The sequence below is a fragment of the Lolium rigidum genome, chromosome 3 (genome assembly GCF_022539505.1).
Source record: "Lolium rigidum isolate FL_2022 chromosome 3, APGP_CSIRO_Lrig_0.1, whole genome shotgun sequence".
NCBI lineage: Eukaryota > Viridiplantae > Streptophyta > Magnoliopsida > Poales > Poaceae > Lolium > Lolium rigidum.
Window position 1 is genome coordinate 362,774,025 of NC_061510.1, and position 16,217 is coordinate 362,790,241.

Below are 16,217 nucleotides of genomic sequence, written 5' to 3' on the forward strand. Positions count from 1 at the left end.
TAGAAGCGTACCATAAGATGTACGAATTACCCCTGATGGAGACATGATTGAGGCGATTGCAGAGTTCTACGGGTTGTCGCTCTCGACGATCAGAGACTGCTCCCCACCGATGCTCGGGATGACGGGTGGTCGCCTCATCAAGGCTTGACCCCTACTGGTGGTCCACGGGTGTCCCTAGTCTGATATAACGCAGAAGACAATTAGTGAGTAGGTCAGTTGGTGAACCTTCCTTTTCGAAGAGAAGGTGATATATCAACCACTTCCACGTGACCATGCCTCCAATGCTTCATACATGGCTACATTGCTACTCAGATCGGATGCCCAAATTAAGGCGCAGACGGAAGAAGCAAATTATGTCCTTCAGGCTTCTCCGGGCGCGTACCGCCGGGCATTGCCACTTCTTGCCGCTGCTCCTGCTGCATCTCGTCCCCGTCTTCCTGCTTCTGCTGTTCTTGCGCCCGGCCTCGGCGTCTGCGCCGACGGTGGTCACGCACCTGCCAGGATACGATGGGCCTCTGCCCTTCAACCTCGAAACAGGGTAAGCGCGCAGGAGTGCAGCAGCCCACAGCTAAGCTTCGCTCGTCGCAAATGGCGGCGTGACTCACGAAGCCGTCATGCGATGCAGGTACGTGGGCGTGGAGGAGGAGGCCGGAACGGAGCTCTTCTACTACTTCGTCGAGTCGGAGAGGAGCCCCGGCACGGACCCCGTACTCCTGTGGCTGACTGGCGGGCCCCGCTGCTCCGTCATCATGGGCCTGGCCTTCGAGATCGGTTAGTCCTCATCAGATATTTCCTGATACATGATTCTCAACAGAAATAATCTTGCTGCTGATATATACCCATGCGTCGTAGGTCCTCTAAGGTTTGTGCGGGCACCGTATAGTGGTGGTTTGCCGGAGTTGATCTATAACCCACATTCATGGACCAAGGTGAGACTGATGCTCATCCACGACGACCGAAAATATTCGTCGTAATCAAAGTTCCTTCTGGTTCAGTTTTGTGGTTTACTGACGACGATTCTCAGATGGCAAACATCCTCTTGTTGGACTCTCCAGTTGGCTCAGGTTTCTCGTATGCGCGTGATCCCAAAGGTTACCATGTCGGAGACTACTCATCTTCTCTGCATGTCCAAAGATTTTTGAATAAGGTGAGAAGAACTGAAGAAGTCGAGAAGCATTGTTCATGTCCTACCGTTTGAATGGAGAACACTGCGCGTTGATTTTTGGCCGATGTGTGGATGTTTATGCAGTGGTTCACGGATCATCCGCACTACCTTTCGAATCCTTTCTACCTTGCTGGAGATTCATATGCTGGAAAGGTGATTCCACTTATTGCACAAGACATTTCGGAAGGTATTAATTACCTCTTTGCAACACTGGACATGTATCTATGCACATTTTAGAAAGTAGTAAGATATGTTCTAAGGCTTGAAAAAAAATCTCTTGGTGAAGTTCAGATTGCAACCGTCGTGTGCAGAAAAACTTGAAATACCCTCCTCAACTGACATTTCAAACTCTTCAGACAAATTCAGTTTGTTTTTACAGAAAGTAAACTATTAGGTCAGCTATGCAAACAGTTCAGGAGAAATCACTTTAGAAGTTGCTATCTCAAATTTTGACTAAAGTTTTAGACTATTTTTGCGAGTAATCTGAAGCATTTAGGATTTAAGGGCGCTATTTTTAATGGGTTTGCGCATCAGAGTTGTAATATGAACTTCAGCAAGAGTTGAGGGCGGTAATTTGGACTTTTCTCTTGATTTCACTTTGCTCCAGGAATTGAAATGGGGCAGCAGCCTATCATCAATCTCAAGGCAAGTTATTCTCTAGCTTTCAAACATTAAATGCTTGCAACAGCAAAAGGACGGCAAATGGTGTTGGAGATCATGTATTTTACTCCTTTCCTGTTACTTTCATTATCTCCAGGGATATATGGTCGGCAACCCTATAACAGACCCGATGTTTGATGAAAATTTCAGAATTCCAAGTGCCCATGGCTTCGGTATAATATCTGATCAAATATATGAGGTAATTCCACATTCACAAGCTTTGAAAATAGAGGTGATATTTTGTAGTATGTGTCGATGTAAGAAAATATAGCATGTTTCATGTCCCATAGACTGCGAGGAAGAGTTGCAAAGGAGACTATGTAAACCCGTCGAACAAAATGTGTGCTGAGGTTCTGCATACTATCAACAATGTAAGATTCATGTACTTTATTGTTTCGAATGTCTGGTATTGGCAACATTTGCTAATTTACTTTTCTTCTACCGCAGCTCATTTCTGAAATTTCAATCGAGCACATCTTGTATGACAAATGTGACGTTGTCATGTCAAATTCCATAGATGATAATTCAAGAAGAAAGTTTTTGTTGGAAGATTCTGTGCAGATAAGCAAGCCACCTAGTCGACCTCCAGTAGATTGTTTTGTTAGTCTCTGTTTAATTTTATAGATAAATTCTGCTGAATGTGACAAATATCATATGACGCTATTTTCATAGCAAAAACTTATCTGGATTTTCTTTCTAAACTGCAGACATATGGTTACTACCTAGCTTACTTTTGGATGAACAACAACTTGACTAGAAATGCTCTTGGGATTAAGGAGGTAAATACAATGTGTTCTACATGAAGTTTATTTATTCACAAAGTATGAATCTAAAAGTAGCATTAACTTCTTTAGCTCTAAAATCAGCCTTAGTATGATCAAATATTGTTGTCGAGAAGTAGTAAAATCTGAATAGCACGATCAACTTTTGAACACTGAACTTCGCCTCAAATCTAAAAAAACAGAGAGTTCACTTTTGGAGCCTCCGCTGACTTCAAATTGATTTGGGATGATGCGTTGTCCAACGGAACTTGTTTTACTTACATAGTTGCCACATGGATGAGGTATAGTTTTGCTAATAGTGGATATGGAGGGCAGCCCGTGTGAAAGGGCAAGAAGATGGGTAAGTTGATCATGTTTGTCCAAGGCACTATTTCCACATTTTGTGAGTGTGCAAAAGCGGGTACTTCCTAAGTTTTGTTCATTTTAGATGGTTTTGAACTTTTAGGACCAAAATTTACCCTGGGAATTTTCCTAGCGTTCGAAAGCTAGCGGATCTTTCTATGAAGCTGAGTTGAGACCATGTAAACGCTCTGCCATTTTTTTCAAATCCAAATCATTTGGAACAGTATTCATAAAAATGAATTTGACAACAGGGAACAGTCGGCGAGTGGATACAATGCAATGTAGGACTCCCCTATACATTTGAAATCCGGAGCAGCGTAGAGTATCATCTTAACCTCACCACGAGAGGTTATCGTGCACTTGTGTACAGGTAAAAGCAAGAATATGAGAGCAAGTTTTCATCGTCATCAGTTTGGTTCAAAATCTTATCCCACGTATCAACTGCAAACTTGTGTGAGCGTAGTGGAGACCATGATCTCGAAGCACCATTTCTTGGCACGCATGCATGGATAAGATCCTTGAACTTCTCCATCGTTGACGACTGGAGGGCATGGCATCTCAATGGGCAGGCTGCAGGGTTTAGTCTTACTGTCTCCTTTTTCTCGTACTTCAGAGATGGGAAAATAACTTCATGACACACAAAATTGTGTGTTGGGTTTTTCGCCTGTTTTTTTTTTCTTCTGACACTGGATGCATCATCTTCTCCGTTTCAGATTTACCATAAAATACGAGAACAATATGACATTTGCCACAGTGAAGGTGATATTGTTTTCATCTTGAAATCATTCTCTGGATTCGGTAGGATAAACTATAGGGTCATACGAGCCTCGATTTTTCGTGTGCAGGGTGCTGGTCATACTGCTCCAGAGTACCGGCCAGAAGAATGCTTTGCCATGGCACAAAGGTGGTTGGACAATGAGCCTCTCTGACGCCTTGATTTGACAACTTTATCTGTTTAATTGACTGTGGTCGTTTTGTATGTGTGCTTCTCCACATGTAAAGATAAACTCAATAGCATTTTGTAAAATGGATTTTATTTTTCCTTCTAGAAATGTAGTGTGGGAAACCAAAAGTATCCATAAAGATCAGATATATCTGCATAACTCTGGGTGTGAATTTGATATACAAATTGTACCCTTGGTGAGAGAAATGCAAAACTGGCTAGCGTGCATGCAAGAGCCGTTTATTTTCATGGAAATTTGGGTCTCATAATCTGTACAGCCTGTACTGGTGTGTGCTAATCATTTTTTTTGTTCCCATCGTCTGACACATGAATGCAAGAATCTTTGCTCATCCTACCACACAGCCTACTACTCTCTTTGCCTTTTCTAGTGCTGGATTTAAAAAGACAATATGTTCCAAAATAAATATTAGATTAGCAATCTGTTTAAACATGGGTATTTATTTTGACAATATCTTTTTAACAAGTTCCAAATAGGTTTTGTTTCGATAAAACTGAAAACCTGATTTTCTAAACACAATGAAATGTATCAATGGATAATGAAACAACATGAAAATATTGTGTCTTCGAGTTGTGTTTACTATTGTTTTAGTGGAACCATTATGTGTTCGCTTTAGGAATTGAACTCGAAAATTCGGTGTAGTTTTTATTGTTTTCTTTAATATATTTTATTATTTGAACTCTAAAAATATTCTCAATTATTTTATAACTATGATGAACTAAGTTTGGAACACAGTACTGTAGTTGGTTTCAGAAAATAAATCAGTAAGTTTCATACAGTTTTTTGAAGTTTCACGAAGTTTCGAAAGTCGATTTTTAAAATTTGTCAAAACGTATTCAATGCTGGCCTTATTTTGAAGCTCTCTTCACTAGAAACCCAGACATTCAAATGGTCCTCAAATCGAACTTCTGGTTTAAACTCTGTGTAAGTTTTAAATTTTACAAAACGTATGTGAGAAATTTAACGACATATAATGCAAAAGGAGAGATAGAGTAGTCTAACACAAACATTTTTAGAGAATGGAGGAGAGAGTGTGTGGAGTATGCACGATATCTACCGTGCGTTTTAAAAACATTACTCTTGCCTTGATGACCCATTATTAGAATGGCATTTCTAGCGTGCCAGAAATTTTAAAACATTTCTGAATTCAACGGATTTGAGGATTTTGATATTCAGAAATTTTTCTATGTACATTGCTTGATTCATAAGTCTGAAATTCTTATAATTTTTTTTTGCCCCGTGATCTGGTCTCAGGCTCTATCATACACTTCATTTTCTCGGACAGACTGCTACTACATCCGAAAATTTCCATGCAAAAAATATCGAGTAAAGGCTTCTACAATTATCAACCACACCACACGAAAAGATTGCACTTAAGTTGATAATAATCGACTGCCATTACTTTACCTGTCCAAGCTAAATACTCTTTCCTCCCCATGTATAAATTGTGTTGACTTTTCATAGTCTCTTGTGCGCAATTTTAACAATACCTTTTACTTGTAACATGGCTAAGATTTATAATGTACCGCGACTTAAAAATATTGTGCAAATCAAACACAAGTACGGAGTATATATAGGAGTATCATTCTTACGAACAGTAACTGTCTGGATTTGACACATAAAGTGAGTCAGGACCGACCATCGCATTCATCTTGACTACTTGTGGCTGGACTCATCAACGCGACTACTCATGTACGTCTGACACGCAGAGCCCGTCCGATTTGAACCGGCCAAATAGAACCGACACGTACGACCAAACGAGTCAGACCTTCCGTGCTCGTCTCCGCAGCCCTCCACCTACGAACGAGCATCACATTTACTTAGAACGAATCACCATAGTTCATTCGTTCCCATGCACATCCATATATAGTTCCGTGGCATTGGTCGTCTTTGATCAGATCGTGGTATCGGAGCGGCATGTCGGCGGCGGCGGCGAGCAGGGGTGTGCGCGCGCTGGCCGTCCTGGGGCGGTGCGTGCGGGCGCCGTTCCGCGTGCTGCTCCGCGCGCGCGACCTCTATGTGAGGCAGATGACGACCTGCGCGGGGGCCCGCCGGCCTGTGGGGATGGTGTCCGTGCCGCGGAGCCGGAGCCACGCCTTCTACCGCTCGGCGGGCGACGGCGACGACGCCGACGTGCGTGAGCTCGTCCGCGCCGCCTCGCGCGCGAGGTGTTCCAGCGTCGTGGCACGGAGCCAGAGCATGGACATCGGAAGGATCGACGAGGACCAGCCGTGCGAGTTCGGGACCGGCGGCGGCGCCGCGGTGCAGGCGCTGGGCCGCAGGAGCAGGAGCTGCGCGGTTGGGCCCATGGGAATGTCGATGGGGAGGAGCAGGGCTGGCGTCGTCGCGGCCGCTTAACGCCGGCGGCGCGTACGGCGGTACCCATGCGCGTATAGGACGAGACTTCAGCTAGAAACCTGCGTGACTCAGCTGACAGTGAGCTTGAGGCCTTGTTTGGTACCAGGGTATTTGCAGGGATGGGAGAGTATTATCCCGGCCCATTTTCCAAACCCCGCTAATCCCCGAAAGCCCATTTGGTAGAGGAGTTTTGGACCGAAAAATCCCCGCCTATCCCCGATTAACCCCGTCCCCGACCTATTTTTTGCCTTGGGCCGAATCCCGGACCTGGACCTCGCGTATTATCCCCGTCCCCGGCTCCAAGTCTTCGTCTCCAAACCCTATCGAACTACCGGCGGCGAGCGACCGGCGGCGAGCGACCGGAGGCGAGCGGAGCCGCTGCGGGAGAGGCGGAGCATCTTGCCGGCGAGAGGGGCGGAGCATCTTCGCGGCGGGAGAGGATGGATCCCGCCTAGCCGCTCCCACATCAGGTCGCCGCCGTTCTTGCGGTCCGACCGGCGCCGCCACTACTGCTGTTTCGATCTCCGGTAAGCCCCCTTCTCTCTCGCTCTTTTTCTTCCATGGCTCCCGATCTGAGTGCCTGTAGCCGTTCGCCATTGTAGAGGCCTGGTGTGCGTTATGGCGTGGTCTACGCGCGGCACAGCCAGGCCGGCTCCCGATCTGAGTGTCTGTAGCCGTTCGCTCCTTCCGCCTCGTCGTGAGCCATATTTCCTGACCTGACGCTGTAGTCTGTAGCACAGCACGCGGGAGTTCAGAGTCGAAACTGACTGAAGAAAATGCACAGGCAAACTGATAATCTTTTCAAAACCTCCATGCCAAGATTAGACCAGATGCTCTTGCTGCAGTACTTCGCTTGGAGCTGCACCAAAGCTGATGAGTCTCAACCATTCTGAACTGTAAAACTGAGACGTCTCACAGGAATCGACACACAATTCTTTCCCCAATAATAAGCACCAAACAACTGAATTTCTGTAACGATTAGCACCAAACAATAATAGTCACTTTGTTGTGATGCTTTGTTGATCTGGTGGTGATGTGCAGGGAGCAGGTCAGCAAGCTTGGGTTTGGAGTCGGCGCCACCGTCTCGAGCAAGGGTTGGGCTTGAGCTGGGCGACGGGAGCACGCACCTGGTTCGAGACAGGTCTTCTCTACCTCCATGCTGTTATTTTCTCGCTTGTTACGGCGAGGCAACTAATTATCATCATCACGGTGTTGTAAGATTGGAAGTCATGAGCACTGAATTAATTAGTATGTATTTATCATTGCAGTATTAATGTTGACTGTATGTAGCTGCTCCAGATATGTGATTCAATGTTGACTGTATGTAGCTACTCCAAATATGTAGCAGTAACATTTTCCAGTTTTCTGACTAGTTAGTTGCAGTTCTGTACATAGAAATTAACATGATAGTTACCTCAGTTACTAAATCTAGCTACAGTATGTCAAGAAAATGAACTTGACTAACAGGTACTATATGCCCCTAAATATTATCCGTACTAGCTTTGCTAATCTAATATGCTAAACTGCAACTAGTTAGCTGCATTTCTCATTTACATGAGCAATGCTTAACCGCAATAGATTAATCACCTCCTTATTATTGACAGGAACAGTCTGGCATTCTCTCCGACTAATTCATTCAGTGGAGAGCTCCCACCTTCTTGGGATCGTGTAACAACACCAAAATTCGGTATGTACCTGCTAAGTAGTACTCTATTATTGGATTTAGTTTAACTGTTTTGAGTGCTGGTTTGAGTGCTTGCTGGTTTGTTAAATAATTTTCTGTTTATTCATGTTTCCTCAATTTTCATCTCTCGGTATATAAGTTATCTCAGTTTGTATCCGATGTATTGCTCTGGTTCACTGTCGAGCTGCTCCATTTAATATTTATTGTATGCCATTTGCTCCCTGTTTTGAATAATGTATGTGCAAAGTAGATGCTTTTGCTCCCTGTTTTGAATAATGTACTATTGTTACTCCCTGGAACATAAGGAATTCCTTTAAACTAAACCATGACAACTCAGTTAACTTGCGAAGTGTATTTTCTGTGTATTAATATAGGTTGTCATGGACTTGCGGAGTGTAGAACGTGTTAGGAAGAGGAAAAACGAAGATGAAGAGTTTATGTTTGTCATTTTGCCTGCATTGTACTTCCACTTGACATGGCAAAAACAAAGACAGCAAAGACACCTTTCGTTTGTATATGGCAAGGAGCATGTCAGAGAATTGCTTGGAGGACACCTCAAGAACTGCTTAGCTGCCTTTAGGATGGAGCCGAACATTTTCATGTGGTTGGCATCATATCTTAGAGAGGAGGGATTGATTTTAGATTCTAGGATCAAGGTGGAAGAGAAGCTCGCGTTTTTCTTGTACATGCTCTCCCACAATGCTTCATATGAAAAAATGCAATTAGAGTTTAAGCATAGTGGTTGGAGTTTCAGCAAGTATGTCACGGAGTTATTCGATATTATTCCAACCTTGACAACAAGAATCGTCAAGCCTCTCAATCTCTATGAAACTCATCCAAGGATAGCTACAGACCGCCGCTTCTTCCCATACTTCCAGGTCTAGACTTGAAACCTTATTTTTCTACCAAAGCTTTTCTCTTATCTATTTCTTATGTTTTTCCCAAACTTCCCATATGCATAATTGCATTGGTGCTATCGATGGGTCCCATGTGCCAGTTACAAGAACACCTAGCCGTGCTTCTCCATGGAGAAATAGAAAACGCATATGCATCTTCTTTTCTATGACTGAGCTTGCCATGTGTTTATCCTGCACTTCAATGTAAAACCAGTTGCTGCTAGTGAAACTTGAAGCCAGTGTTTCATTATTTTTTCTATTTTCAAGTTTTATACAGACAGCTGTCTTCTTGATCTTGCTTGTTGGATTGATCTAATTCCGCTTCACTGTTTTTGCTATTTCAGCCGACGATACATGGATGTTTTTTGAAGATCACATGAACAAAATGAACAGAGTTTCCAAGAGTTTCCAAAATGAACAGAGTCTCCTAATTTATGCCGAACCGTTGCGCATTACATGACTGAAAATTTGTGTTTTAATTCCTGATGCATGTTGGATGTTTACTATACAGACTTGGGTTAAATTGTTGCCATAAAAATTGAATCTTTTGTAACTTACGCTGAAATATCTTCATTGTTTCTTGTCTTGCTGTTATGAGCTTGAGCTTGTGCACAAACCCTGAATTGCACAAACCCTGAGTACCAAATGCGTGTTTTTCAAAACAGGGGATTGGGGATTGGCAGGGGATAATATTTGTGGGGATTGAGTGACAGGTGGGGATTAACCCAATCCCCTAGGGGATTATCCCCACTAATCCCCACTAATACTCCACTACCAAACAAGGCCTGAAGAAGAAATTGAGACGATACATGGATGCAAGACAAAAGATACATGAATGAAAAGTTAAAGTTAATATTCATTTCTACTCACGGATGCATATCAGTCCGCTATGTAATAACATATTTTAAAATATCAAAAAATCTGAAATAAAATTACGTATATACATCTAGACATTCTATGCTCGTAAGTAAGTTTTCGGGAAAAACAATATTTTTTCTGTTCTGTGTAGAAAAGACAATTTTTTATGTTCTAACGTGACTAATCGCGGGACATTTCTTTTATTTTTTTTACACATGCCACATAAAATGTTTGTTTCCCTCGAAAATGTGTCTGTGAACATAGAATGTCTGAATATACACGCGAAATTTCATCTCAGAGTTTTTTGATATTTTTTAATGCATTTTGATAATAGGTTCATATGCACCTATGCCGAAACAACACCTCTGAATTAACTGTTAGAAAAATAAAATATGCATAGTGATTCTATTACTTAAGTTTGTACTGACACTGTACTTTTTTGTTTGCACAGAAAATGATACCAAACATCCTGAATGTTAACCGCTTCAAGCATTTTTTTTCTTCAATAATGGACATTTCATTACTTAAAGGTTTAAGTGTTACAGCCAGCCTCTGTATAACAAGATGCACACGGCCGCACAGTCGAAAGTATGTCTTCTTTAGGTGACCGGGGACTTCTAGATCGAATCAAACTCGAAACAGGAACCCTATTTAATTATTTTATTTTAGTTTATTTAATGGTTTAGCTTAGGTTTTCAATTCCAAACAAGTTTAAATTTGTTGACGTCAGAAACCCACCGGCGGGCAGCGACGGGCAACACAGTAGAGCCGGGAACAACTAGGGCTGCGGCTGGCCCCAGTCCCTCAGAGCGACGGCCCGCAAAGCCTCCTGGTCACACGTCCGATGCTATCGCAAGGGCGTGCCACCTGACCTATGCCTGGTCAGGAAGGTGTTGGATGATGCCTCGCTTAGTTTCCTGCATGGCATACACGTAAACATTAAATTCGAGCCTCGATCGGCTCTCAGGTTATCCTGTGAATCGGCTCAAAGAGCCGATCCACCCATGATTCGAACAAGGTGTCCGAATATATGGTGGTCCTGCTTGATCAAGATAAAGGCGATGAGATCTACGACGATTTAGGGTTTTCACCGCATAATCGGATCATCCTACTCACGATTGGGCCTCGCGCTCGCGTACGGTGATCATAAGCCGATCCTAGACGGGGCCTAAAAACCAACACGAGGTTGATCCCCGGAACATCCTGTCTAGGGCTAGCGAATTACACCCTACACGCCATCTGGATCCTCCAACCCTTTGTAGGGCCTAACTATTGCGAGATATTAAACTAATCCTTGCGAGCAAGGAGCAACCGTAACGGATCGGATCTACTAAACTATGATCAAGCGGGGTGCCGCCCCTACACCTAAGATAGGTGTAAGGGCGGCTAGATGTATAAGGGTTGCACTACGACAGCATATGATACGAAGAACAATGCTAACCCTAACACATCTAAGATAACTACGTTGCTCGCCATCAAAAAGGCTTCAGCACGAGCAACGCATGAACAACAAGATAGGCTTGTCTTTGCCTAGATCGCAAGATGCGATCTAGGCAGCATGGTGCTTACCGGAGAAACCCTCGAGACGAAGGAGTTGGCGATGCGCCGAGATTTGTTTGTGTTGAACGTTGGTTGTTGTTTATTCCATAAACCTGTTATCACCAGAATTTGACCGAGTCAGAGGTGGGCCGCGATCAAGATGGACGTGAAGAAATATATATATAGAAGGAATACGTGAATCGGCCTTTTATACCAAGTTGGGCTTAATTGCCCGTGTATCTGTAACATATTAGATCGCATCTTAGTTTAGAAGTTAGAGTTTATCTCGTGCACGGTTTAGTGCACGCCCACATTAGAAAGTCCGTTGGACTATAAATATGTACCTAGGGTTTATGGAATAAACAACAACCAACGTTCAACCACAAACAAATCTCGGCGCATCGCCAACTCCTTCGTCTCGAGGGTTTCTACCGGTAAGCATCATGCTGCCTAGATCGCATCTTGCGATCTAGGCAGCCTAGCCTACCTACGTTGTTCACGCGTTGCTCGTACCGAAGCCTTTTGATGGCGAGCAACGTAGTTATCTTAGACATGTTAGGGTTAGCATTGTTCTTCATATTACATGCTTTCGTAGTGCAACCCTTGCATGTCTAGCCGCCCTTACACCTATCTTAGGTGTAGGGGCGGCACCCGCTTGATCATAGTTTAGTAGATCTGATCCGTTACGATTGCATCCTTGTTCTACAAGGATTAGTTTAATATCTGCAATAGTTAGGCCTTACAAGGGTCGGAGGATCCGGCGGCGTGTAGGGTGGCGTTTGCTAGTCCTAGAACGGATGTTCAGGATCAACCTCGTGTTGGTTTTAGGCCTCGTCTAGGATCGACTTACGATCACCGTGCGCGAGCGCGAGGCCCAATCCTGAGTAGGATGATCCGATTATGCGGTGAAAACCCTAAATCGTCGTAGATCTCATTAGCTTTACCTTGATCAAGCGGGACCACCATATATTCGGACAACCTCGTCCGAATCATGGGTGGATCGGCTCTTTGAGCCGATTCACGGGATAACTGAGAGCCGATCGAGGCTCGTATTTAACGTTTACGTGTGTGCCCTGCGAGAAACTAAGCGAGGCATCATCCACACCTTCCGACCGGGTATAGGTCGGTGGCACGCCTTGTGATAAACATCGGCGCGTGCGACCAGGGAGGCTTTGCGGGCCGTCGCTCGAAGGGCCAGGGCCAGCCGCAGCCCTAGTTGTTCCCGGCTCTACGGTGTTGCCCGTCTCTGCCCGCCAGGGGGTTTCTGACGTCAACACATTCTGGCACGCTCGGTGGGACCGCCTTCGACATCCACAACATCGCCATCTACATCCGAGATGGCGGAGGACACTCCGGTCACGTACGCGGATCTGCCTGATGAGCTCAAGAAGAAGCATGACGAGATCAAGGCAACCCTCGAAGCCGAACTCATCGGCTCCTTCCACCGAACCCGCTCCCATGGCGTCGGGTGGAAGGGTTTCACACTGAAGGCGCGCTCGATGGAGTGGGCCTGTCCGCTCCGTCAGAAGAACGCACCAGGTCGCTGCGGCAGGAGATCAACTACATGGTGGCTCATTCGCTGCACCGCCACTCTGAGAGCCTGGTGAACACCTTGGAGCGTGTCGCTCTGCGCGTCGTCTAGGAAATCATGAGTCACCGGTACTCCCCGTCGGGACCGGCTATAGGGACTTTCAAAGGAGAGATGCCGCTCCAGCCCCAGCCGTTCGCATGGGTAGCACCGGAACTGCCGAACTCATCGGCATACGTCGTCTACAAGATTGGTGGTGATCCTAGTGACTACCAATTCCTACCTGAGCCACCTAAGGAGGTCCCGCACGGATACTCGTGCGCGTACGTACCGGACTGCAACGCCTGGGCACTCTCGAACCAGGCTGCAATATCAGCAGCCTCTGGAACGGCAGGAGGAACGTCAAGAGCCGATCCTGAGAAGCAATCGTGGCTGGCTAAGTACGCCACCCCGACGAACCTCCAAAGCCCAGCTCCTGCAGTTGGCTTAGAACCGGAAAAGCAAGCATGGCTGGTTAAGTATGCCACCCGGCGAATCTTCAGGGTTCGACACCTTCAGCCATCACGAGCGGATCAGATTTGTACAATTCGAAAGATCGGTTCGGTATGATGCCGAAGAGGAAGGCGTTCGGCTACACCAAGCCGTACCCCAACAGCTACGAACCGATCCCGCTGCCACCCAAATATCGGCTCCCGGACTTCACAAAGTTTAGTGGATCGGATGGGTCCGGCTCCATCGAGCATGTGAGCCGATATACGGCACAGGCTGGGCACGATCTCGGCGTCGGATGAGTTGCGCGTGAGGTTCTTCTCACGGTCCCTCACGGGATCGGCTTTCGGGTGGTACACATCGCTACCACCGAACTCCATCCAAACTTGGAAGCGGTTGGAAGAACAGTTCCATGAGCGGTACCATTCGGAGGCTTCCGATGTTGGTTTTGCCGATCTAGCGCAAGTACGACGAAGCGCGGGAGACGAGTGGTGGAATACGTCCGGCGCTTCGGGACCATTAGGAACCGATGCTTTTCGGCTCGTATAAGTGAAAAAGAAGCGATCGAGTTGGCGGTGGTGGGTCTCTCATCATCAATCAAGGACGTGGCCTCCCAAGCGGACTACCCTTCGTTAGCACACATGGTGCGAAGGCGACGGCATATGAACGGCGCCACCCGGATGTTTACTAGGACAAATTCAAGCGAGTGGTGAGCGTGGTTGAGGCGGACGGAGATGAAGGTGCCATGGGAGATCGGGAGGTAGCGGTGGCTGAATGGACTCGAGCGACGGGCCCCGTGACCTGCAAATGGGTGAAGCCACAAGGCCCTCCAAAAGGGTTCGACTTCGACGTGACTAAGACGGAGCAGATTTTTGACCTCTTACTCGCGGAGAAGCATATAAAGGTACCCGAAGGCCACAAGTTCTCCACGGTGCAAGAGCTGAACGGAAGGCCATACTGCAAATGGCATAACACGTTCTCCCACACCACCAACGACTGCAGGGTATGGCGGCAGCAGATCCAAATGACGATAGAAAACGGACGGTTGATTTTCAACCAATACGCCATGAAGGTCGACACACACCCCTTCCCCGCCGTAAACATGGTGGAGTATGCTTGCCATACAGGGTGCCAGCCGGGTTTCCTGTGCAATATCAACATGGTAGATCTTGGACACCACGGCGGCAAGGATGGAGATGAGGGCAGCTGCTCTCATAACAAAGAAACGAGAGGAAGCCGCTCCACGCGATCGGCTCCGCCAAGACGGCACGCGCTACGTAACAGAGGGAGAAGTGAAGAACATAAGATATCAACGACCTCTCTCTGATCACCTCCTCAACAAGTATGTAAGTCAGTACGACCAACGCCGACGGTCCGGCGATGATGATGAAAGAGATCGTCTGGCTAGAAGACATCGTCGGCATAATCGCGATGAGGAGGAGCACGAGCGTTGCGCCAAGGGAAAGGCCAGGGAGCGGGACGACGAGGACGGGCACTGGGATTGTCCCTTCTTCGAGCACTTCTCGGGATTCGGGAATGAGCCGATTGCCAACAATCGGCAATTGCCCGAATGCAACCGGAAGAAGAAGGAGGCAGCCAACGTGTCCGTGTTCGAGCGCTTAGGACCTCTCCCGCCACGGAGCAAACGAGCTGAGTCCCCTCGGTTGGAAGATCTCGAAGATTCGGAAGACGAGGGAGAAGAAGAAGACAGGTACCACCGGCCAAGGTGGTGCCCACGACGGACTCGGCCGTTCCCGAAACGCGAGGGTTCAACGATTGCGCGGCTGGAAGAAGCCGAGAGGTTATACTTGCATACATTGAGGAAAGCAAGGCCTGATCTGGCTGCAAAGGTTCAGCGAACCCTGGATGAAGAGGGTCGTCCACGGAAAATGGAGTGGCGCCCCAAGCAAAGGAAAGCCGATGATGAAACATCGGTTGGCACAAACATGGTGCTCGTTCTTCCGACGACACTTAGCGCTCCACGATCACACGATGCACTCAAGGTGGGCGACAGCAAGAGCGCCAACATGATGAAGTCAGAGATTGGGTTGGTTTTATCTACCGGCCTGAGCGAGTAGCAAGAGCACATCAATGAGCAAACGTGGCGAGGCTGATCCTTGTGATCGGCCCCAAAAATTTATGAAGGGGCATTATAAAACCTTTCATCGAACAAGCAACATGGAGGCCGATTCCAGCAATCGGCCAAAATTATCCTCACCATCCATTCTGCCTGGGTTCGACATGTTATCCAACAGAGCCGATATCATCAATTCTCTTGACAGAATCGGCTCGGGGGGGGGCACCCAGGTGGATAGAACACGAGGATATGCAATGGAAGCGTCTCATCCTTTGGTGATGGGTATCGGAATATGGGGGCCGATGCGCTAGTCGGCCGTAAAAAAGAAAAATTCTGAAAATTCGAAAATTTTCGAGCACAGCCGATGCAGCAGGCATCGACTTAAGGATATAAAAGCCGATGCATGGCCATCGACTCAAGAGGAATAACTGTTACGATCAGAGGGTCAATGGAGCACTAATGGAAGAACTCCTCAATGGAGTAGTGTAAGAGCTCGGATCCTCTCTTCAAGGGCAAAGGCCAAGAGCAGCCTGGACGTACAGATCAGGTCAAGGATGGAGCCGATCTGGCCGGCAAGAACTGAAGAAGCACGGGGGGCAGTGATGGCGTGTATTTCACACGTTCGTTGGGCAACCCCAAGAGGAAGGTATGATGAGCACAGCAGCAAGTTTTCCCTCAGAAAGAAACCAAGGTTTATCGAACCAGGAGGAGCCAAGAAGCACGTTGAAGGTTGATGGCGGCGAGATGTAGTGCGGCGCAACACCGGAGATTCCGGCGCCAACGTGGAACCTGCACAACACAACCAAGCTACTTTGCCCCAACGAAACGAGTGAGGTTGTCAATCTCACCGGCTTGCTTGTAACAAAGGATTAACCGT

General features: G+C 46.6%; 1 protein-coding gene and 1 long non-coding RNA gene across 2 annotated transcripts; both read left to right on the forward strand.

Annotated features, from left to right (window-relative positions):
- Positions 1-338: 338 nt before the first annotated feature.
- Positions 339-4,099, forward strand: LOC124704171 (serine carboxypeptidase-like 19). Its single transcript, XM_047236408.1, has 14 exons — positions 339-538; positions 626-771; positions 853-929; positions 1,025-1,147; positions 1,250-1,352; positions 1,773-1,810; positions 1,923-2,024; positions 2,116-2,196; positions 2,273-2,425; positions 2,533-2,604; positions 3,201-3,319; positions 3,413-3,526; positions 3,663-3,708; positions 3,795-4,099. Exons 1-14 carry the CDS (start codon positions 354-356, stop codon positions 3,876-3,878), a joined length of 1,443 nt encoding a protein of 480 aa, XP_047092364.1. The 5' UTR covers positions 339-353; the 3' UTR covers positions 3,879-4,099.
- Positions 4,100-6,746: 2,647 nt separating this feature from the next.
- Positions 6,747-8,825, forward strand: LOC124704173. The gene is made up of 4 exons (XR_007003485.1): positions 6,747-6,796; positions 7,311-7,410; positions 7,874-7,956; positions 8,328-8,825. It is a non-coding gene; the product is annotated as an uncharacterized LOC124704173 (long non-coding RNA).
- The last annotated feature ends 7,392 nt before the right edge of the window (positions 8,826-16,217 follow it).

What these genes read in the sequence shown, in the direction of transcription:
- LOC124704171 (XM_047236408.1), top strand. Translation starts at nt 354, where the DNA reads ATGTCCTTCAGGCTTCTCCGGGCGCGTACCGCCGGGCATTGCCACTTC. An exon ending in CCCTTCAACCTCGAAACAGG is followed by an intron (nt 539 to 625) that starts GTAAGCGCGCAG and finishes CATGCGATGCAG; the next exon opens with GTACGTGGGCGTGGAGGAGG. An exon ending in ATGCTCTTGGGATTAAGGAG is followed by an intron (nt 2,605 to 3,200) that starts GTAAATACAATG and finishes ATTTGACAACAG; the next exon opens with GGAACAGTCGGCGAGTGGAT.